The sequence below is a fragment of the Eubalaena glacialis genome, chromosome Y (genome assembly GCF_028564815.1).
Source record: "Eubalaena glacialis isolate mEubGla1 chromosome Y, mEubGla1.1.hap2.+ XY, whole genome shotgun sequence".
In the NCBI taxonomy this organism is placed as follows: Eukaryota; Metazoa; Chordata; class Mammalia; order Artiodactyla; family Balaenidae; genus Eubalaena; species Eubalaena glacialis.
Window position 1 is genome coordinate 695,835 of NC_083737.1, and position 25,304 is coordinate 721,138.

At 41.5% G+C, this 25,304-nt stretch overlaps 1 protein-coding gene across 1 annotated transcript in view; it reads left to right on the forward strand.

Annotated features, from left to right (window-relative positions):
- LOC133082900 (anosmin-1) overlaps window positions 1-25,304 on the forward strand; it is a 186,880-nt gene that overhangs the window by 109,344 nt on the left and 52,232 nt on the right. The window contains exon 3 of the mRNA XM_061179570.1: window positions 1,857-1,919. Within this exon, the coding sequence (XP_061035553.1) occupies window positions 1,857-1,919 (63 nt within the window). The remainder of the gene's footprint in view (window positions 1-1,856; window positions 1,920-25,304) is intronic.

Consider the following 25,304-nt stretch of genomic DNA (forward strand, 5'->3'; position numbering starts at 1 on the left):
CATGCTTGGAAGAGGTGAACACTAATAGACTTGGGACACGCTTATATAGGTCTTGGAAAAGCATCATTGACAAGCTCAAGTTTTTTTAATTAAAATAACTGAAAATGAATTGTTCATATGCAACATTAAAGGATATAAAATCTAGAATATTCTCACAAGAAGTAGACTGATTCTTAAATGATACTTACATGAACCAAGAAAGAGCCATTACAGACTCTGTTTTCATCAAATTCTACAGCAGTTCTTTTCTTCCCCCAGCTTTATTGAGATATAAGTGACATATATAACATTGTGTAAGTTTAAAGTGTACAGTGTGATGATTTGATACACATATATATTGGGAAATGTTTACCACAATAAGGCAGTTCTTTTTAAAGTTTAGTGTAAGCACCAAGATTTTCAGGAGAACTTGCTAAAAGAGATTCTTGGCTCCCAATCCCAGAGATCTGACTCTGTACATCTCGTGCATTTCCCATGAACTCCAAGGTGATGCTCATATTATTGGTCCTTTATCACACTTTGAGAGCAGTGCTGTGACAGACTGACAGTTGATACAGTCAGTAGTTTGTTTTCATATATGCATTTTTGATTGAAATAAAAAGCAATGGATTTTTGCAAAGTAAATTTCACATAGAGTCTTCCAGTTCTTCTTTAAACTGTATCTTTATTTTAAAACAGGGAAGTTACTAGAAAGTAAAGTGAAAGTATAGTACAGGTGTATGTTCTGAATTCTACATTATGCATGTCTGAAATTTAACTGAGAATTTTGATATCAACTGGAAAATTTATCAATAATGAAAGTCAGATAGATAGAATAATCATGAGCTTATGGGAGCCAGGGTATGCCAATATTTAGATAACTGTCATTTAACTATACGAGATGATTAATTTGTACTAATTAAAATTTGCCTTAAAATATAATTTTGAGAATCAAATATCCATTCATATGAATGTAAGATTTTAATTTCAATCACGAGGCCTGGCTGTTATCTCTTATTTATTACAATATATTATATAGATAGTATATATAGTACCATATTTCAAGTGTTATAATTATACATTATATATAGTAGTATGTATATAAAACCTACATTTACATGTATATATACTTTGTTCATTCAATAATATATTTATTATCACAATTGTTACTGAACAGTGGATCCTGGCTCTTATCTTTGATTTATTAAATCATATGTGTAAATTATATATATGTATTCAAACTTTATTCTGAAGCTCTTATGGCAGAGTCTCATATTCAGGTTTATTCAATCCATTTTAATAGAGTAATTAAACTGGATAAATGTGAATGCTGCTGGATTCACTGAGATAAACACATAAGTTAACAGTAATGGGTGTGATATATATAAACATATATATATACACACATATACATATATTTAATGCAATACTTCAGTCACTTACAGAAGAATATTCAAAAAATGGCCCTATGTTGTCCATTTAAAAGCAAGTTATTGTTAAAGCTGATGAGAAAAGAATTCATGTGTAACCACAACGTTTAGAAAATATTTTTTGCTGAATAAAAGTAAATAACCACACTGCTGTGCCTGACAGGGGATATAACTGCTGCTCCTCCGTGTCGCCTCCAGACCGTGCGGCTCTCCTTTCTCGATTGTGTGGAAACGTATGTCTTTCTGTCCCTGCTTGGTCGTGACGCTCTTCCTCAGATTCCTGTGATACACACAGTTCAGATGAGCTGCTGATTCATTGGATTTCCCAAAGTCACTAGGGAAAGTAGGCCCTGAAAAGCCAGGAGTGCACACAGGTGGGCTCTTTCCTTTTGGGCTTTGTTTCTTTCCCGTGTTTACTGATTGGTTTTCACTGTTCATCTCTCCCAGTGCCTGGAGCCCTGCAAGGTGTCCTGGGACCTGCGGAAGCAGCAGTGCCAGAGCTTCTGTGAGGTAAGAGGCCCCGTACACAGCCACGGACACTCGGGACACAGTTGCAGTCTGACCACGTGCCAGTGGGTCCTTGGCATGGGAGGGCATCATGTTCTTCTGTGGCTGGGGAAGTTCACTCTCCTTCACATGTGTGTGTGTGTGTGTGCATGTGTGTGTAAATTCACATTAAAAAAATTCTCGACACTTCTTAAAACCTAGCCACCCACTGCTTCCATTATTAGTTAATCAGACAGTAAAAAATTTTTATCACCATTGAAGAAAGGTACAAGCTGTTGCCATCCTCCCATCTCACATCATGGCTCTTCTGTGGGTGATTCTTGGCATGCTGATTCTCATGCCTTTTGGAGGAAGCCACCATTTTATTAGTGGTGGGGTTTCTCAGAGATTTTCACCTGACTCTTCACCCTCTGGGCTGCCCATACTCTGGGCTGAGGCTTGCCCACGTTTTCCCGTGTGGAGGGCACCTTACTTTCCCCGTGCTCTCAGGTAGATGATAGGGCGTTGCTGTCCCAGACAACCACGGTCTAGAGTCATCAGCTGTGCTGAAGAGGGGGAGGGCTGCTTTGCTGCACGGTCTCTTCCAGGGCAAACCAGGGACCCAGGGACCTGCTGTGAAGGTTGACGGCTGACGGCACGGGGGCCGCTCAGAGTAAGAGCAGGCGGAAAGCCCACAGGGGCCGTGAGCACAAGAGTTGGAAGACTCCACTGTGGGAACCAAAGAAACACCGTGGAGGGTGGTGGCGAGGGGACGCCAGAAGACATGCCCGTGCGGCATCAGAGGGAAACGGCGCCGCAGGGCTTCTTTGAGTGGAACTGGGGGGCCGATAGGGCACTTCCGAGCTTCTCCAAACAGACACGGTGGTCTGGCCCTGCCCCCGTGCGGGAGCTGCCAAGGTGGTCCTGTTGCCTGCGTTTCACCTTGGAGGGCACACAGATTCCGTTCTGCAAACATGCCTGTGGACCTGGGGTCATAACAGCTCCATCAGTTTTTTGTTTGTTTGTTTGTTTTTAATTAATTAATTTATTTTTGGCCGTGCTGGGTCTTCACTGCTGTGCGAGGGCTTTCTCTAGTTGCAGCAAGTGGGGGCTACTCTTCATTGCGGTGCGCGGGCTTCTCATTGCGGTGGCTTCTCTTGTTGCAGAGCATGAGCTCTAGGCACGTGGGCTTCAGTAGTTGTGGCTCGTGGGCTCAGTAGTTGTGGCACACGGGCTTAGTTGCTCCGCAGCATGTGGGATCCTCCCGGACCAGGGCTCGAACCTGTGTCCCCTGCATTGGCAGGCGGATTCTTAACCACTGAGCCACCAAGGAAACCCCAGCTCCATCAGTTTTAAGGTGCGTGAAATACATCCTCAGTCCTGATACCGTCTGACCTTCCCGATAAGCATGGAGATAAGCAGGGCACACTGTAAGTCCACAGAGCTGTGTGTGGAAGCGTGGAGGCCTGGGAAGCTGGAAATTATCAAGTCATAGGGCTCACCCACTGCAGGTGGCAAGACTGGCTCCCAACTCCATCTCTGACCCCTCTCCCCATGTCCATGTGCTGCTGTGGCTGGATTCCCCTTGGGCAGTTACAGGGGCTCACTGTGTTATAGGATTATTTTAGAAAAGTGTTTAGTGTTGTTTTGGAAAACTAGAATGGAAGTGTTTCTCAACTGCTAATGTAATCAATACGTGATCTTCCTAATCTCAGTTTTATTTTGCTCCAGAAGTTTCTACTCAGCATTTTGTGACTGGCTGGAATATGGGTGATTTGCAAACTCTTACATAATGACATCTGTTGCCAGAAGTACCTGGGGGCTGAGGATTTTACCATCAGTGAAGTCTTTGGAAGCATTTTGTAGTAGTGAACTTTAAAATGCTTCAAATAATACATAGGACTGGCAGATATTTGAAGTTACGTAGCCAATTGCTCTGCTACGGACACACAGCTAAGCTAATGATTTAGTGTTAAATCAAATAGAAGAACTCTCCTATGTCTTTTTGTATCTTTTTCTGGATGTTGGAGATGATGCAGAGGAGCATAAATCATGGCTTCTGCCCTCCCTCAAGGGAGCTGACATATTATACTTCAGGTTTTCCGAAATATCTTCAGGCTTCTTTAGGGATCCAATCCAAACTTTTCCAGGAAACATGCTTACCTGGCATTCACATTAATGTTTCTTTATATTACTTACCTCTTCCTGCATAAAAAATTACCCCCAAACTTAGTGGCTGAACACACACACAGTTTCTTTGGGTCAGGAGTTTGGGCACAGCTTAACTGCATTCTCTGCCCAGGGTCTGTCAAGTCTGTAATCAAGGTGTTGGCTGGGCTGCATTCTCATCTGGGGGCTCGACTGTAGGAGAATCTGCTTCTAAGCTCATTGCAATTGCCGGCAGAATTCATTTCCTTGCAGTTGTAGGACTGTGGTCCTGTTTCCTTGATGACTCTTGGCTGGAGTGCACTCTTAGCTCCTAGAAGTTGCCTGTGGTCCCTCCCCATGTGGCCCCCTTCATTGGCAGGTCACAAAACAGCTATGTACTTCTTTAAGGCCAGAATCCTGATTTCCAGTCTGCTGAGACGGAATTTTATATAACACAACATAATCTCAGGAGTGACAGTGCTTCACCTTGGCCATATTCTATTGGTTAGAAGCAGACACACACACACACACACACACACACACACACACGGAGGTGATTACACCAGCGCAGGTCATGACTCGGTTGGGCTCATTCTAGGCTGTGGAGGGATTCAGGTCCCTTGAGACATAGAACAGAGAAGATTGATCAGAAATGGAAACAAACAAGCAATAAACAAAACTGATGAACCTATGCAAAGACAAGGGGAGTAAGGCCATCCCTGTGTCTCCTACATTCTATAAAGTGCACTCCTACTTTATTTTGTATTCTATTCTGTACACAAACTGTACATATATAGGAACAAAAATATACTGCTGTAGAATCTAGAGGAACAAGATGTGCCCTGCTGTTCGCTTGGTAAACACATTATCCCTTAATATCACTGACTCTGTGTTGATAGTTTTACATCTGATCCCTGAGAAGGGAGATATAATTGAAACCTTTCTCCCTGAAATTCCGGATGTGATAGTGGGCTTCTGTAATTGCCGTTCTCTCTGAAATAACTGTGAGGATTTCTGAACCACATCGGTTTATTAAAATGGGACTCGTGTGTACAAATTGTGATCTGCTGTGGCAGAAAGGTTAATTGAAACTTGAAAGGTGGGGAAAACAGAGGCCAGTTAATGTGAGGAACTTTGTGGAGAGACCTCAGCCCACTGGTCCAATAACTTAATGTTCAATGTTAGTTCCTTTTAGTTGCTTTGATTGTTCTTATCTCTCTCTCTGCGTTTTTTTGCTTCTGTTTCATTTTGCAGTAAATGTCTGACTATTATGCTTAAACAGACTGAATCCTGAAAGGACTCGTCCCTGTTTCAGTATTTTTAAGGCTAGTCATTCATTGAGACAGACCCGTCCATCCCCCTGGTTATCACATTATGTATTAAGAATGCATACAAGTTCCATATTGTCAGGAACCTAAGCTTTCCCTTTGTAAGAGTTCGGACCCAGAAGGACTCCAGGTTTTATTCTTCTCCAACAGAAACAACTAGACTATTAGATATATTTGTCCCAATGTGTATATTTGCAAGATGGTCTGAGCTTTATCTTCTAAGGCATGAGCTTGCAAACCACACCCCACAGAGCAAAACTGGTCTGCCTCTTGTTTTTGTAAGTAAAGTTTTATTGGAAATTGGCCAAACCAGTTTTTTTTTTATATATATCATGTATGGCTGCTTTTGTGTTACAACAGCAGAGTTGGGTAGTTGTGATATATCATATGGTCCATGAAGTGGAAACTTTACAGCAAGTCTGGCCCTTTACAGAAAGCGTGTTCCAACTCCTGCTCTAAGAAGGAGGACCACAGTCATAATGATATCACACAACCTACCTAACCATTCAGACTGTCATGATTTCTTAGTCTGTATTACCAGCACCAATTTCTAAACATAAAGTATTTTCTTGGTAATTTTAGTCATAAAGTTGTGCTATGTGGAAAAGATTTTTGGGGGCATGTTAATAATAACATACCTAGAATTCATTCATGGCCTCCTCATGTATTGATCTCTTTAACTTCTCATATGATTATCTATACAGTTCTACTTTTGCTACTTTTTCAGGCTGATGGCAGAGTTAACAATGTTATTTTTTTTAATGACATAGTTAAGTATATTAGAACAGGAATCTTTCAAGACTCCTCCTCTGAATCATAAGGGATGATTTCTCATGTGTCCTTTTATGAAACGTGTTATTTTCCACGATAGAGACATAGATAGATTGTGCTTCATTGCTTTAGTTTATTAACTAACCATTAGCCCCTTCCTCTTACTTTTATAAAATCTTAAGAAACATGATAAATTATTATAATTTTTTGTACTAGTCATAAAATGCATGTTTTCCTATGTTTAAATGTACTTTTCTTACAACTGATGGAATCTTGCATTATAAATGAACATGTCCTTTTTCCTTGTTAACGGTATATAAAATAGTCACGTGTGTTATAGCTGTTGTTGTCTTAGTTTCTTTCTTTTTTTAAAAAATTTATTTATTTATTTATTTATTTTTGGCCTGTGTTGGGTCTTCGTTGCTGTGCACGGGCTTTCTCTAGTTGCGGCGAGCGGGGGCTACTCTTTGTTGCAGTGCGCGGACTTCTCATTGCGGTGGCTTCTCTTGTTGTGGAACACAGGCTCTAGGCACGCGGGCTTCAGTAATTGTGGCTCACAGGCTCTAGAGCGCAGGCTCAGTAGTTGTGGCGCACGGGCTTGGTTGCTCCGCGGCATGTGGAATCTTCCTGGACCAGGGCTCGAACCTGTGCCCCCTGCATTGGCAGGCGGAGTCTTAACCACTGTGCCACCAGGGAAGGCCCCTGTTGTCTTAGTTTTGATGACACGTGATACATCGTCATTTATGAATGGCCTTCTTGCTGATGAAACACCTCCCATCTTTAATTCTGATGTTTTTGACTTCATAATATCCCCACCCTAGTAGGATGTCAGCTGAGATGTCAACCTTGGCCGTATGAAATGTGCACTAGGGGTCATGGAAAGCTGAGACCTCACCTGCGTCAGGGGTCAGTCAGTGAGGGAAGCATCCATTGTTGATATTGAACTTGTCATTTGATCAGCCTGGATTCTCATCGATCCAGTCCTGGTCAGGATGAAATTAGGAATAAAAAAGAGGTTTTCACTCTGCCACAGATAGCATTATTGATTCATTTCTTTGTGTATGTTTTTTTTTTTTTAAAGAACTTGATTTGATGAAACCAAGTTTCTTTGTCAATTGCATTGTAATTAGATCTTTAACCATACCTTTTTTATTTACTTATTTATTTATTTATTTATTTATTTTTGGCTGTGTTGGGTCTTCGTTTCTGTGCGAGGGCTTTCTCTAGTTGTGGCGAGTGGGAGCCACTCTTCATCGCGGTGCACGGGCCTCTCACTGTCGCGGCCTCTCTTGTTGCGGAGCACAGGCTCCAGATGCGCAGGCTCAGTAGTTGTGGCTCACGGGCCCAGTTGCTCCGCGGCATGTGGGATCTTCCCAGACCAGGGCTAGAACCCGTGTCCCCTGCATTGGCAGGCAGATTCTCAACCACTGCGCCACCAGGGAAGCCCTCTTTGTGCTTTTTGATTTTCAAAATATTTTCCCATATTATTCCATTTGATTTCATAGCAATTCTTAGAAGTGAGGTCTGAATTTTACTAGGCGAACTTTATGGACAGTGAAACTAGCACACAAGGAGAAAATGGTTGTATTGGCCCGAGATAACATGGTTCAGAGGCAGAGGAATAAGATCTAAAATCGAGGGGTTGTGCCTTCTAGTAATGTTTCTTTCCCACTGTCCTCCATCCCAGACACCTCTGTCTACCCTTGCTCCATGAATGAGCCTATCTCTTATGTAAAATTGTTGGTCCAGCCATTTGTGTGTGAACAGGCTTACTCTCAAATGAGAAGGAAGTTTTGATTATGCAAAATCATAGTTAATTAAAGGTACGTCAAGGAATTGAAGGAAGAACAAGGCTCCTTACTACTTCAGGGTGTCTTTGGCCGTGGGATGTTCCAACGTGACTGGAAAGACACCTCGAAAGTAAGGTGTTCAGATGGATCACACTCCTCTTCTTGCTGTCAAAACCTGTCCTCCGTCGGCTGCTCCACAACCCAGTGTTATGTCTTCCAATCTAGGGTATTAAGTAAGTGCATCGCTTCAGGAACTCAGGCAGAGCCATCACCTGTCTGGGAATGTCTCTACAAGAGCTAAAGGTACTGAAAGAAGCTGATGAGAGCTAAACAGGAAAAGGATGTAATCTGCCCCAGATGTTTGCATGCCGGGGGAAGGACCAGCACGTAGAGTTTAACACAAGTTAGCAATCTTTTGCTTTAGCGTACCAGAACAACAGCTGACCTGATTAGAATATCCTTGTGAAGGGACAAGTGGAGATGGACCTTGGTGCTGTTTTTTGAACGTAGTCATGTCTTTTCTTTCTTGGGGGTTGGGGATATACCAGAGCGTAATAAAATAAAGCTGGCTTTGGGTGCCACACCGTGGGAGTCATGATACAGTCACCTCTAGTCTTTTGAAGAGTCAATTAGTGAATCGTTCTGAGTCCATTAAATTCAGGTCCAATATACAAGAGGGACTCAATTTTTATTAAAAAGATTTGCTATGTTGGAATATTTTCCCTAAGAAAGTTATATTATAGTATGGCTCCTGAGTCCTCCCTTTAGGGGAATTGTTCATATTTGGGGGGGCACCAGGATGGCTCTTGAGGTGTATGACTGGTGGGTAAGAAGCACAGGTTCTTCTTACTTGTACAGTATGAGTGCTTGAGCAGAAGAGAGATGTTGGTGGGTTAGTCCAGGGTGGCAGTGGTGGAGGTGGGCAGTACTATTGTGTCAGCTCTATTCTGAAGGTAGAGCTGACACAATCTGATGACAGGTTGCATGGGACGAATCGGGGGAATGAAACGTTGATGATAACGGTGGGGTCTTTGTCATGAACAGCCGGGGGAGGAAGCTGGCATGACCTTGAGCAGATACCGACATGTGGGGTATGTGAGAGGCACAGGTTTTGGGGGGATGGGGGGGAGAAAGGATGGCCAGAGGCTTGGTGTTGAGCATGCTGTGTCTGAGATGTAAATTAGACCTCCATTCGAGATTTGTCATGGGCACATAGATACATGAGTCTGGAGTTGAGAGATCAGGCTGGACATACAAATGTCATGGTTGATAGATGGTATTTAAAGTCATGAAGCTGGATGAAGTGGTAGAAGTACAAGTGCTTCATGGGTTATGCCCTGAATCACACCAGTATAAGAAGGATGGGAACCAAGGAAGAGCCAGCAAGTGGACTAAGGGGGGCTGTTAAGATGGGAGAAGGTCCACGTGAGGGTGGAGTTCTAAAGGACACATGGCAACAGCTTTTCAAGAAGGAAGAGGTGATCAGTTGCATCTGCAAGACTGTGGAGGTCTGAAAATTGGTCACTGGATACCGTGATGCACCGGTCACGGTCGACCTTAACAAGAGCAGAGTTAGCGGGTGGCTGCAGAGAAGGCCTGATTGATGTGTCCCAGAGGAGTGGTAGGGAGAGACGGAGAGAGGAGGGGGTATAAGAACGTTTCAGAGAGCACGGACTGCTGTGGAAGGTTGTGGGTTAAGGGGTGAGCAGGGTAACCCCACATTGCATTACGTTTGGGGTGAAGAAATCATCCCATAGTCTAAGCGGATGGGAACTATCCTGAAGAGAGAGGGTGTTTGACGCTGGAGGAGAGGGGAGAACTGCAGAAGCACGTGACCTGAAGCGGCAGTGGCGTCCACTGTACCACGTGAGGAAGCTTTGACGTGGGAGCAAAGGACCGTGCCTCCTTGTCACAGGACGAGGTAGCGAATGAGAGCACACGGGCCACCTTCTGGTGTATAGGCGGGTGTGAAAGGGGATTCGTGGAAGTGTCCTTCTCAACGCTTCACTTTTCTCCGTGAAGTGGGGTGATTAGCTGAGAGTGATGGAGCCTGGGGTGACCAGCACATAGCACATTTCCCAAAAGCGTTAGCTTTTATCACTGTAATGAATAAATTTTTTTTTTTACAAATGATAAACATTTACCTTTTATATTTTTATAGTAAGGAAAAGTGTTAGTGATCTAGTCTGGATTGTGATCCTTGGTCAAGGGGCAGATTTGGTCCAAGTTTTCTTTTCCACTTAGTGAGGGTGGGAGTAATGGAATCGAAACGTTTCAAGGAATGCTGAAGATTTTTATAATCGTTATGAGATTTCCTTTACCATCATCTTATAAAGGAAGCTGTCCTTAGTAGATCAAGTTTCACAGTCCTGGAAAATGAGGATATCAAGAATATTAAATGACGTTTTATGGTCGTTCAGTAAATTATTCACTGGGTGGAACGTGTTCTCCATGGAATGCAGCCTTTTTTTTCTTTTCATTTTTTTAAACAGTGAGGCTCAATTTTCATTGAATTTTTATGTGTTGCTGGGGAGTATACCATGAGACTCTATTGAGGAGAACTGATGAGTTTTGAAAATTTATAAGAGGCTGAGACTGGAGGCTATTTGGAATGATTTAAAGACCTATCCTGTCTGAAAAGAGGGACTAGCCAGGTAGCTACACAAGGAGTTAGGGGAATATCGTAGAAATTACAAAAGCATCTAATTTAAGTAAAAAATCAAAGATGCATGTAAAGCACTTAAACAGTGTCTGAACATAACAGACATTGGATAAATAGTAGCTCTTTTTATTATGAAGGCGGAGGGCCAGGTCGCCACTTTGGAATTCTATGACGGGTCAGTAGAAGACTTAAAAGGTCCCACTTGAATAGTAAATGTACAGGAGGAAATGTACAACAGATGCACACAACTCTGTCCACAAGTTTAAGTTCCTTCCTAAGACCACCTGGGTGGGAAAGAGGAGAGACAAGTGGCTGGGTCAGGGGCTTTGATTTTGGGGAAATGGGTTTTGTGTTTTTACCTTGGGAAGACTTGAATACACTTATAAGCCGAGGGCAAATGACTCTCATCGGAAGTGTGAAGTGGGAGATTTGTTGGGGGAAAAGCCCAGATTTCTGGAGTCAGAAACTAGGCTTGAATCAAGTTTCAGTGCAGAGATGGAGAGACTCAGCTTCTGCAGATGCCAGCTGCAGCTTCCCGGGTCCAGAGCAGCGCTTTCCAGACTTGGTCCTTCACACACATCACCTGGAGTCTTGCTAAAGTGCAGATTCTGTCTCAGCAGGTATGGGCTCTCGGCACGAGAGCCTCCGTTTCCCCAGCAGTGCTGATGCTGCTGGGTGAAGGACTGGCAAGTGTGTGGATGCCCCTTCTTTGATAGTGGGGTTCCCTATAAGCTCTCACTTTGAGGTGCCTGCTGATGAAGTCTTGTGATTTCTTCTGTGGTATTCTATAGAGAGAAAGTGTGCAATGGCTGATAATGATTGAAAATAAACAGATGAAAATGGTTTTTAGAAGTGGAAGGGCTTCCCTGGTGGTGCAGTGCTTAGGAAGATCCCACATGCCGTGGAGCAACTAAGCCCGTGAGCCACAACTACTGAGCCCACGTGCCACAACTACTGAGCCCACGTGCCACAACTACTGAGTCCACGTGCCACAACTACTGAGTCCACGTGCCTAGAGCCCATGCTCCGCAACAAGAGAAGCCACCGCAATGAGAAGCCCACGCACCGCAACGTAGAGTAGCCCCTGCTCGCCACAACTAGAGAAAGCCCGCGCACAGCAACGAAGACCCAACGCAGCCATACATACATACATACATACATACATACATAAATCAATCCCTCACACTTTCATCATTCAAAACGCAGAATTATAATTGTCGGTTTGTCTCTGTCCCCAAACGAAAGGTATTTCACTGGGTACAGAATTTCCAGTTAGCAATTTTTTAAAAATTAGTTGTTTAAAAATCTTTTCATTTTCTTTTGTCTTGTATATTTTCTGAAAAATCTCCAACATTCTTTTTTTTTCAACTGTTTATAAAGAATCTTTTTATTTCTCTGTCTGCTTTTAAGTTTTTCTTTCTATGTCTAGTTTTAATATGATTATGGTATACCTTGATGGGGTGGCCTTTATGTGTCTTCTGTTTGGGGTCACTAAGTTTCTTCTAATTGTGGGCTTATAATTTTTTTTAAATTTATTTATTTATTTATTTATTTATTTTTGGCTGTGTTGGGTCTTCGTTGCTGTGCGAGGGCTTTCTCTAGTTGTGGCGAGCGGGGGCCACTCTTCATCGTGGTGCGCAGGCCTCTCGCTATCGCGGCCTCTCTTGTTGCGGAGCACAGGCTCCAGACGCGCAGGCTCAGTAGTTGTGGCTCACGGGCCTAGTTGCTCCGCGGCATGTGGGATCTTCCCAGACCAGGGCTCAAACCCATGTCTCCTGCATTTGCAGGCAGATTCTCAACCACTGCGCCACCAGGGAAGCCCTGTGGGCTTATAATTTTAATCAAATTTTAAACATATGGGCCAATTTTTTTTCTGCCCCATCCTCTGTGTCCTGTCTTCTGGGGCCCTAATTATACATGACAGACTTTATATGGTCTCCTGGGTCAGTCAGTCTCTGATCATGTTTTTTACTCATTTTTCCCCCCACTGTCTGCTTCATTTTGATAGTTTTTATCATTGTGTCTTCAAGTTCCCATCAAGTGATCTTTTCTTCTACAGCGCCTGACACGTTTTAAATCCTCTCTGGCGTGTTTTTGTTTCTTCCTTTTTACTTCTGGAAGTTCCATGCAGGTCTTTCCTGCATCTTCTGTTCCTCTCCTCTCTGTGTCCATGTTTTCTTCTACATTTCTGGGCATATAGAGCATATTTATAATATCCTTTTATCGATAAATGTCCTTTTCTGCTAATTACATCACCTGTGTCGTTTCTGGCTCTGTTTCTTTAGATTCTCTTATTTCCCTTTTGGTTGTGTGTCATAGTTTCCTGCTTCTTTGCATGCCTGATGATTTTTTTTTTTTAAAAGAAAGTACTTTTTTAAAAATAATTAATTTTTGGCTGCATTGGGTCTTCATTGCTGTGCACCGGCTTTCTCTAGTTGTGGCGAGCGGGGGCTACTCTTCGTTGCTGTGCATGGGCTTCTCATTGCAGTGGCTTCTCTTGTTGTGGACCACGGGCTCTAGGCACGTGGGCTTTAGTAATTGTGGCACGTGGTTTCAGTAGTTGTGGCGCACGGGCTTAGCTGCTCCGTGGCATGTGGGATCTTCCCGGACCAGGGCTCGAACCCGTGTCCCCTGCATTGGCAGGCGGATTCTTAACCACTGCGCCACCTGGGAAGTCCAGCATCCCTGATGCTTTTTGATTGGATGTCAGATTTTCGTGTTCTGAATTTTGCTGTATTTTGTAAAAAGCATTCGATTGTTCTGGCATGTAGTTACTTGCGATCAGTTTGCTTTTGTAGAGACTTGCTTTTAAACTTTCTTAGGGCAGATTCAGAGCAGCCTTTAGTCTAGGGCTAATTTGTCCCCATTACTATAGTGATATTTTTCTGAGGACTCTCTCCGATGCCCTGGGTATTACGTATCCTTTCTGCTCTGACGGTTGGAATGTGAGGTATTAGCCTCCTTAGAACTCCAGGAATTGCCTGCTGTGGTGCTTTCTGTTTGTTCCTTCCCCGGTCTCATGTGCTTTCACCTCATGCATGTTCAAGAAACAGGCTTAATGGACATAGAGAACAGACTTGTGGTTGCCAAGGGGGAGGGGGTTGGGAGAGGGGTGGAGTGGGAGTTTGGGGTTAGCAGATGTAAGCTTTTCCATGTAGGATGGATAAACAACAAGGTCCTACTGTAGAGCACAGGGAACTATATTCAGTGTCCTGGGATAAACCATAAAGGAAAAGAAGATAAAAAAAAAAAAAAGAATGTTAAAAGAAAGCAGTATTCAGCCCAAAACTTGAGGAGTCCCTCACAGCTCTCTGGGTTTCTCTTTGCCTAGTTCCATCCTTCCTGATTTTTTGCCCACAAGACCTACTCCTTTCAGGTGCCTCAAACTTTGATCTCTTTCTCCTCGACTCAGAAAAGCTGCAGGACTACCTTTGGGTCACCCCTCCTTGCACTGTGGACTTGAACCTACCCCAGCCATGCATTATTGGCCATCTCCGGGCTCACCTCATTTGTGTGCTCTCTCAGGGCGTACAGCCCTGTGCTAGCTGTTGGCCATTGTCTGCTGTTACCTATATTCTGTCCAGTTTTATGGTTGTTTCCAGAAGGTCAGTTCCCACATTCCTCAACAGGCATATGTAGAGGGTTTTTGCCAAATAAACCAAACGAATTGAAGCTCTCCAGACTGTGCTCTGACTACTCTGGTTTTGCACAATTGATTCTTTATGGCTGAAGAAACACTGACATTCAAACGGTCCTCTTCACTCCTGCCTTTCTTAATTTAAGACAGCTGTCACATCTTCTGAGCGCCTTCTTTGACCTTCGTGTGAGCTAGTATCTCTCCTGTGTTTATTAACTGATATGGTTATTTACATTTTCTTGCTCCTGAAAGGCAGGCCGAGTGGGAGCAGAAGCTGTGACTTCATTCTCTTTGTCCCTGTCGTATGACGCACTGCTGGACACTGTCGAGATGGTTTTTGACTATGTGCTACCAGCCGTTCTCACTGGATTTGTACATGTCTGTCACAGTGCTTATGACATCGTGGTTTTGTTGTTTCAATGTCTGTCTCCTACAGAGGATTCTGGACTTCTCCAGAGAGTGATGGAAACTTATCTCCCTTTCACATTTGTGCTTTTCTGGCTAATTAATCAATATACTGCTCTAATCCAGAGTCTTTGAACTCCGACACTATTGACATTTTTGGATAAATACTTCTCTGCCGTGAGGTTGTCCTGTGCATCTTTAGCAGCATCCCTGGGCTCTACCCACTCACTAGATGCCAGGAGCACTCGCCTCCCGGTTGTAAGGACCAAAAAATGTCTCCAGGCCTTGCCTTATAATACTCTCTGTGGGGCAAAAGTCACTTCTGTTGAGAACCCTTTTGCTAACCTATGGTATTTGTAATTTCCCTTGCACATTATAATGAGGAAATAACATTCTATTCACATTAATTTCTAGTTCACTTTGCGATGGTACAATCAGTCTGAAAGTATGCTATCCATGTAGTAGTGTATAAACAAAGGAAGAGAAATTTCAAGGAAGATTTCTGGGATCCTGCGATTTATAAGAAGAAATATATGCATTTGGTCTTCGACCCCCTTCTTGGCACAGAGGTCCTTGGGAATGTCCTAAGTGGTGAGAGCTCTCACATGGTGTCTTTTGTTACTTTAATGAGGTGACCTTTGCAAAGCACCTGCTCACGGGGGACTGGTTGCCAGTGAAACAACCCTGTAATTAGGGGTTGGAACTTTCCTCCCACCCTCTGGCTTAAGGGAAGGAGGGAAGAGCTGGAGATTGACTTCAGTCCTCAGCGGCTCATGAGCTAATCAGTCATGCCCAAGTAATGAGGCCTCCATCAAACCCCCAGGGGACTGGCTTCAGAGAACTTCCTGGCTGGTGAACACGTGGAGATTTGGGAAAAGTATCTTGTGTCCTTTCCCCATACAGTGCCCTATACACGGCTTCCATTTGGCTGTTCCCGCGTTACATCCTTTTGTAAGAAACTGGTAATACAGTAGGTAAAATGTTTCTCTGACTTCTCTGAGGCACTCTAGCAAACTAATTGAACCTGAGTGGGGCTTGTTGGAACCTCCAATCTGTAATCCTTTGGTGAGAAGCACAGGCGACAACCTGAACTTGGAACTGGCCTGTGCAGAGGCAGTAGGGGATGTCGTCCTGTAGGACTGAGTCCGTGACCTGTGGGGTCTGATGCCGTCTCCAGGGAGATAGTGTCAGAATTGAGTTGAGTTGTGTAAACACCCAGCGGGGGTCTGAGAATTGCTTGGTGTTTGTGCGGGGAATGCCCCCCTCCCCGCGATGACATTGGAATTGGGGGTATAGACCTTTTATAATTTCTAAGACTGTGAAAGTGTATCTCTTTTCTGAAGTATGATTTTGCTTGTAACTTGGATGGGACAGTATTTGCAAAATTCTCTGAGATGGAAACATGTTAGAAACTTAAAACTACAAATCAGAGTAAATATGTACATTGAACAACTTGACAGTTTATTCTTCCTCAAAAGAAATTTTTCATATGAGGATTTTTGGCAATCTATAATTAACCTCTTGTGTTTCTCATTGTTTTTTTGTTTTTTTTTTGTAGAATTTCTAGAATGATGTTTTAAAACTCTAATACTTCTTTTCGGGGCTAGCAGTAATTTCAACATGATTATGTGGCAGAACCTGTGCCAAGTGTTTAATATACTTCAATGCTTAGGGTAATAGTACACAATAAGTATTATCGTTATTCCCCTTTTACATTTGAAGAAACCAAGACTTGCAGCACTAATGTTGTCACCACAGCATGCAGCTCCTGCCTTACTGATGTATTTGCCGTGCCGTGAATGGAGTACCCTGTATTTGCTTCTGCCCTCGTGTTTGTCATTCTTTCCTTCTAGGATAGTCCTCTGCCCTTCCACATCACGCTTACCCATTTAACTCATGCTAAGTGTTGACAGCTTATCTTAAAAGCTTTCTCCTTGTCTAATCCTCCTTTGACCTCACGTGTGTGTACCTGCGTTACCTCCTGCGTCCACCTCTATTTTAATACAAATGAAACTGCGTAATGATGTCACATGTTTGTTAGTAGAGGCATAAACTGTAAGCATAGTGGGGCATAACTGTCATGCTTTTCTTCTGTTCATCAGTGGATCCCTAGTACCTAGAATGCCAGTTTGGCTTCTGAGTCAGTATATAAAGGCTTCAGTGGGCTAATTATTCATAGACATGCTTGGTAGCTCCTAGTAACAAAATGCAGGACGAAGGGGAGAGAAGGAAATGGTGGTTTATCAAGTGTCCTAACTGTCCCTGATTCTCTAGAAAATTTTGCATTTTTGGAATTATTTTTGTGCCTGGCGATCTTCCAAAGATCTTCCAGCACGATTCTGGAGAGATGTTCCCAGTGGAGAATCTGACGGTTGATACCCTCGTACGGTGTGTCACATTTGCCTTCAAAATAAATAGAAAAGCCAAGGAAGAGGAAGCTGAGATAAACATACGTAAAGATGACTCTAATTTAGCAACAGGGGCGTGTACTCGTAGGAAAGTGACTATCTTCAGATACATGTTTCTGATTTTCTCCTAATTTTACAGTATTCACGGCCAAGGTCTACAGTTTGCCTGGGAACCAAATTAACTGTAATCACATTTAATAAATTAGGATGTGTAACTGAGTTTCCAAGCAAATTATAATTTCATTTCCAAGCATAAATTAGAAACATTTGAATTGAGAATGCTTTTTCCTATTTCATGCATACTTAGCATTTAGATGCCTTCTTTGAAAGATACAACTGGCAGTTTGGGTTGTTTTTTAAACAGTATAATGTCTTTATTTTTTATAGAAATTATATATGCCCATTGAAACATTTATATAACAAACTGCACAGGAGACTAAAACTTAACCTTTACTCCAAAGTCTACCATCTGGAAATAGCCATGGTTACCTGTGCAGAGGAGTTATCATAGCAAACCTATCCTTAGAAATTCCTGCTTAAAAGGTTGGCCCTTGGCTGGCTTCTGGAAACTTAGACTTGGGCGGGGGGAGGTTTTCCCACCAATCCCTAACTGAGAAGAGGGGCTCACTGATCTAAACTATTTTTTTTTCTTCCTTGTATTTTATTTATTTATTTTTTAACATATTTATTGGAATATAATTGCTTTACAATGGTGTTAGTTTCTGCTGTATAACAAAGTGAATCAGCTACATGTATACATATATCCCCATATCTCCTCCCTCTTGCATCTCCCTCCCACCCTCCCTATCCCACCCCTCTAGGTGGACACAAAGCACCGAGCTGATCTCCCTGTGCTATGCGGCTGCTTCCCACTAGCTAGCTATTTTACATTTGGTAGTGTATATAAGTCCATGCCACTCTCTCACTTTGTCCCAGCTTACCCTTCCCCCTCCCCGTGTCCTCAAGTCCGTTCTCTACGTCTGCATCTTTATTCCTGTCCTGCCCCTAGGTTCTTCAGAACCATTTTTTTTTTTAATTTTAGATTCCATATATATGTGTTAGCATATGGTGTTTGTTTTTCCCTTTTTGACTTACTTCACTCTGTATGACAGACTCTAGGTCCATCCACCTCACTACAAATAACTCAATTTCGTTTCTTTTTATGGCTGAGTAATATTCCATTGTATATATGTGCCACATCTTCTTTATCCATTCATCTGTCGATGGACACTTAGGTTGCTTCCATGTCCTGGCTATTGTAGATAGAGCTGCAATGAACATTGTGGTACATGATTCTTTTTGAATTATGGTTTTCTCAGGGTATATGCCCAGTAGTGGGATTGATGGGTCATATGGTAGTTCTATTTTTAGTTTTTTAAGGAACCTCCATACTGTTCTCCATAGTGGCTGTTATCAATTTACATTCCCACAAACAGTGCAAGAGGGTTCCCTTTTCTCCACACCCTCTCCAGCATTTCTTGTTTGTAGATTTTTTGATGATGGCCATTCTGACCGGTGTGAGATGATATCTCATTGTAGTTTTGATTTGCATTTCTCTAATGTTTAATGATGTTGAGCATCCTTTCATGTGTTTGTTGGCAATCTGTATATCTGCTTTGGAGAAATGTCTATTTAGATCTTCTGCCCATTTTTGGATTGGGTTGTTTTGTTTTTTTTTGATATTGAGCTGCATGAGCTGCCTGTATATTTTGGAGATTAATCTTTGTCAGTTGCTTCATTTGCAAATATTTTCTCCCATTCTGAGGGTTGTCTTTTCATCTTGTTTATGGTTTCCTTTGTTGTGCAAAAGCTTTTAAGTTTCATTAGGTCCCATCTGTTTATTTTTGTTTTTATTTCCATTACTCTAGGAGGTGGGTCAAAAAGGATCTTGCTGTGATTTATGTCAGAGAGTGTTCTGCCTATCTTTTCCTCTAAAAGTTGTATAGTGTCTTGCCTTACATTTAGGTCTTTAATCCATTTTGAGTTTATTTTTGTGTATGGTGTCAGGGAGTGTTCTAATTTCGTTCTTTTACATGTAGCTGTCCAGTTGTCCCAGCACCACTTATTGAAGAGGCTGTCTTTTCTCCATTGTATATTCTTGCCTCCTTTATCAAAGATAAGGTGACCATAAGTGTGTAGGTTTATCTCTTGGCTTTCTATCCTGTTGCATTGATCTATACTTCTGTTTTTGTGCCAGTACTATACTGTCTTGATTACTGTAGCTTTGTAGTATAGTCTGAAGTCAGGGAGCCTGATTCCTCCAGCTCTGTTTTTCTTTCTCAAGATTGCTTTGGCTATTCGGGGTCTTTTGTGTTTCCATACAAACTGTGAAATTTTTTGTTCTAGTTCTGTGAAAAATGCCATTGGTAGTTTGATAGGGATTGCATTGAATCTGTAGATTGCTTTGGGTAGTATAGTCATTTTCACAATGTTGATTCTCCTAATCCAAGAACATGATATATCTCTCCATCTGTTTGTATCATGTTTAATTTCTTTCATCAGTGTCTTATAGTTGTCTGCATACAGGTCTTTTGTCTCCTCAGGTAGGTTTATTCCTAGGTATTTTATTCTTTTTTTGGTAATGGTAAATGGGAGTGTTTCCTTAATTTCTCTTTCAGATTTTTCATCATTAGTATATATGAATGCAAGAAATTTCTGTGCATTAATTTTATATCCTGCTACTTTACCAAATTCATTGATTGCTCTAGTAGTTTTCTGGTAGCATCTTTAGGATTCTCTGTGTGTAGTATCATGTCATCTGCAAACGGTGACAGTTTTACTTCTTCTTTTCCGATTTGGATTCCTTTTATTTCTTTTCCTTCTCTGATTGCTGTGGCCAAAACTTCCAAAACTATGTTGAATAACAGTGGTGAGAGTGAGCAAACTTGTCTTGTTCCTGATCTTAGTGGAAATGGTTTCAGTTTTTCACCGTTGAGAATGATGTTGGCTGTGGGTTTGTCATATATGGTCTTTATTATGTTGAGGTAGCTTCCCTCTATGCCTGCTTTCTGGAGAGTTTTTGTCATAAATGGGTGTTGAATTTTGTTGAAAGCTTTTTCTGCACCTATTGAGATGATCGTATGGTTTTTCTCCTTCAATTTGTTAATATGGTGTATCACGTTGGTTGATTTGCGTATATTGAAGAATCCTTGCATTCCTGGGATAAAGCCCACTTGATTATGTGTATGATCCTTTTAATGTGTTGTTGGATTCTGTTTACTAGTATTTTGTTGAGGATTTTTGCATCTGTGTTCATCAGTGATATTGGTCTGTATCAAGGAAAAAAGGGAGAAGACTCAGATCAGTAGAATTAGAAATGAAAAAGAAGAAGGAACAACTGACACTGCAGAAATACAAAGGATCATGAGAGATTACTACAAGCAACTATATGCCAATAAAATGGACAACCTGGAAGAAATGGACAAATTCTTAGAAAAGCACAACCTCCTGAGACTGAACCAGGAAGAAATAGAAAATATAAACAGGCGAATCACAAGCACTGAAATTGAAACTGTGATTAAAAATCTTCCAAGAAACAAAAGTCCAGGACCAGATGGCTTCACAGGCGAATTCTGTCAAACATTTAGAGAAGAGCTAACACCTATCCTTCTCAAACTCTTCCAAAATATAGCAGAGGGAGGAACACTCCCCAACTCATTCTACGAGGCCACCATCACCCTGATACCAAAACCAGACAAAGATGTCACACAAAAAGAAAACTACAGACCAATATCACTGTTCCTAAAGTATTGACACCTGTTTCCTTCTGGGAGTCTGGGTTTTGGTACATGCTACGCAGGAGGTGCCTATGTGACCAGACCCCCAGAAAAGCTCTGGGCTTCAAGTCTCCCCTGGACTTCTCTGGTTGACAGCATTTCACACGTGTTGTTACAACTCGTGGCTGGAGGAATTTAATGCATCCTGTGTGACTCCACTGGGAAAGTTTGCACCTGGTTTCCTCTGGACTTCTCCCCATAGGCCTTTTCTCTTTAGCTAATTTTGCTCTGCATCCTTTTGCTGCAGTACATCATAGCCCTGAATACGGATGTCCTAAAATTAAGTTCAAGATTTCTTGCTCCATTCCTTCTAACCTACCTGTTTTTTAAGACATATTCTTTTAATTTTATTATATCAAATTATCTTTTTAAACTGTAATTCCTACTTTTTTCAATTTTAGTTTTATATTTATGTGGATGACAAAATGATTAGTAATTCTTTTATGCTAATTTATTTTTGGCTTTCTAAATTTGATCATGTCTCAGTGTCTTTTAAAAGATACCATTTTCTTTGAGATTATTCATGACAGGCTCTGCCTACTGTTATACCTGATGTCCAAATGGGTTTGCACAAACTTTTTTTCTCACATAATATATAAGTATACGCTTTATATTTTTTTTCAGGGGGTGCTGTGCTAGCCCATCTACTCTTTATTTCTGTGAACTTGTGGAACAGCTGAATTTTACCATTGCATAGTTTTGCAAGAAAGGCTCATGAGTGTTATATTCTCTGAGTCTTTATGTCTTTGAGAATATTGCCGTCACATGTTTATTTGAATAACAACTTAGCTGATTTTATATATATATATATTCTTTAGTATTATATAGCCATTGCTGTATTGCCGTCACACATTAAATTTTATAGAGACAAATTAATCTGGGAGAAACCTTATTTTCTCCATCATAATCAACTTACCTTTTCTACCTGGATGCCTGAAAAATTACATTTTTATCCTCGAAGTTCAGTAGTGCAAGCTGTATCTCAGTGTTGTTCATTCTTATCAGTATTCCTGGACTATAGCTGACCTTTTGATTTATATATATATATATATATATGATTTACATATATACAGGTATATAAGTGTGTGTGTTTGTGCACCGGTGTGCATTTTTCCCCTCTGCTCTAGTCCTGGATATTTCTGGAGTGCTAGAATCCCCCAGGTGATCCTAGTAGGGAAGCAAGTTGAAAGCCACTGGCTTAGCCATCTTCTAATTTTACCCTGAGATACGGGACAGCCCTTAGATAAACATTGGCCCACACTCTTACTTGTTTGTGATTTTGGATAAATTACAACCTCCCCGAGCTTCTGTCTGCTCATTTGTGAAATGGAAATAATCCTGGCTGTAGGGCCTGGGAAGGAGTACGTGGGGTGAGCTAGGGAAGCAGCTGGTAGAGGTGACAGGGTGGGAGACCCTCGGCAGCTGTTAGCGATGACCTACCACTGGTGAGGGTGGCGGGGATGGTGGTGATGATGGTGGAGAACTCATTTGAGGGGTCCACACTGAAGGTTGCACGCCTGTGTGTTGGCTGGAGCCAGGAGAGAGCCCCCAGGCCCTGGCTCTTTGCCAAGGCTGTGTATTGAGATTGGGCACATGTGCAGTTCTGGTGAATTGAACCAGACACCAAATGCAGAGTTTTCTCCATATCTGAGGCCTCATATTTATATGATTTCTAATGTATTAGTATATGTTACTGAGTTTGATGTGTTTGTGTTCATCATTCCATGATTGCTCCACAAATTATTTTATTGTGCAATACCTTGCATTTTACACCAAACAAAATGAAGATAATAGTATCTTTTTTAAAAGCATCCAAGAACAGTTAGTTACTATTGTTAGTATTTCATTTTGTTTTTACCATTTGCCACAAGAAAGATGAGCTTAGTGTGTTGCCCAGGTGAGGAACTGAAAACACATCTTAGTTTTGGGCTAAGAGATGGGATGTAGGAGAGATTTATAAGAATTTATTAATATTGTGTAGAATGTTAATTAAAATATGGAGGAGTTTCCCCTTAATGCAGTGCACCCAAGGGCATTTTCCTTCACCTCTTTGCTTTTTTGAGCCCGTCTTTGGATGCATAATGACATCCTTTAGGCACTAACTACTCTAGAAAAATACATGATCTTTGAAGACTATTCCGCTCTTATTTTTGTATATGGACAGGGCAGAAAAAAACAAAAAAACAAAAAAAAATTAATTGCATAGTAACTACGTTTTCTCCAAATTTTAAACTCGAGCCAGTGACCTGGCGAAATGGTTATTTGTGTGAAATTATTCATATGAATAGTTTTATAAAGGAATTGTAGTTACATAGTTTTACAATTCATAATTTGCCTTAACAGACTGGATGCAGTTGTATAAACAAGAAATGCAGCTTTTAGTAGATGCATCTGTTGTTGTCATGCGTGTTTTCATTTCTGTGAAGTTGAGGGGCATGACACTCCTTGTGATTTGGGTAACCCGCACCTTTGCTAAAATGTTCACATCCCTCCTGACAAGTCTATGAGTGATTAACTTGTAATGGCACAAGAAATATGACACGCTTAAAGGTCAGAAGCTTCTTTTCCTGCACCCAAATGATCTTTTGCTCACAGGATTTCCAACTGGTGATCAGGGGACCAATTTACACATTTTCTTTATATCTAGAGTACTAATGTTCACACATCGTTTTCTATCACCTATGAGCATTTTTGTCCTTATTCCATTCAGTGGTAAATTCTCATTAAGCAATGATTAAAGACATGGGGAGAGACCTTGTGTACAGATACCATATGTTCTCTAATTTATATTCAGACCATTAATATTTTTCAACCTAATCCAAGAGGATTATCCAAGATAATTGATAGAGAACATCAAAATTTGCCTTCAGTAGAGCTGAACAATAGAACAGTTAAGTAGAACGCCTCTATAAGATTACTGTACCAAATCCACGTATTTGTAAGATGATCTTCATTTAAGTTCAAGGACTGAAGACTATTTCTTTCTTATAAATTCCAAGGGGGCCCAGTTCCCTCCTTGCAGATTTCAGTGCTGGGCCTGGTGGGGGCATGTTGGAGACGTGTGGATGGTCACGCCATAGGAGAAGCAGAGCCAGCTCTCTGTCTTTAGCTCTTGTAACGTTATGATCAGAATAACAGAAGAATTTGGAAATGTTAAACAGGAAACTTGTAGCAGTGGGAAAAGAAAAGATACATCCATGAGTCCAGTCCTGCTGAGTAGCTGTTGGGAGCTAACTTGGTACAGCACTGCCTAGTTCTCCGTGTACACAATCTAATATAATATTCATAATGTCATCTGGAACACTGCAAGCTCAGGGACCAGTCTAGAAAGCTCCAGTGCAGAGAGGAACTTTCTTTGATTCCCGATTTGTTTCCATGGACCTCAAAATACCCACCCCCCCCCCAAAAAAAATCACATTTTTGAATCCATAGCCAAAAGGAAAAGAATTGTACAGAACAACCCTACATCAACTGGAAGATCCAAATTATTGTGCTAATTATGATCATTCTTCTTTTACACTTAGTGGGAGCAAATGTTGCAGATCTGTCTCCGCCAGTGTTTTTGTTAATTCTGGCCCGTTAGCTCAGTGAGTAAATCAGTGAGGGGAGGAGATAGCAGCTCCTGCTTTCCTGTCCCTCCCAGCTCAAGGGCGTGGCGGTTGGCATGAAGATGATTAGAGTCATATGAACAGACAGCCCTTACTTTGTTATCTGATTCCCAAGTTATACTCCGTTTTCATGTGTGAAGAAGTTTGCCATGAGTTGATTTGATTAAACATAGTGCAAACTAAGTCCCTGTGATTGCTAACTTAGCAAGCAGTAAACACTTGCCAGATTTAATAAAATTATGTCTACTTGCAAATCTCAGCCGGTGTGGCAGGGGCCAATGATTTTACTAACTTAAGTATTTTCTTTCAGTGCGTGTAATGTATACATTTTGTTGAAAGAGGAAAGCTGGCCAAAACTCTATAATTGTTCCAGATCCTTTCACATGCTTCTTTGATTCCTAACTTAGATTTGAACCTGAATTTAGAACTTCAAAAACCAATGAAGTAAAACACATCTAGCGGCTAACAGAAAAATGAGCTGTGAAATTGAATAAGAGAGAAAAGCCTTAAGAACTGATGATGCTTTAAATGTTTATAAAGTTGTTTTTTTTTTTTTTTTAAATTAACTAGCTACAGATTTGTGGTACTTCAGTATTGAAAGCATGACCTTTCTTCTGTTTTACCTGGAAAGTTCTTGAATTGAGACACTGTTTTAATCCAGTCAATTCATGTTATTTTCAAATTTTATATATCATTAATTAAAAAAATTTTTTTTTAAACTTTTTTTTTTTAAAAAAAAATGAATTAATTAATTTTTTTTGGCTGTGTTGGGTCTTCGTTGCGGTGCGCAGGCTTCTCGTTGCCGTGGCTTCTCTTGGTGCAGGAGCACGGGCTCTAGGCGCATGGGCTTCAGTAGTTGTGGCACGTGGGCTTCAG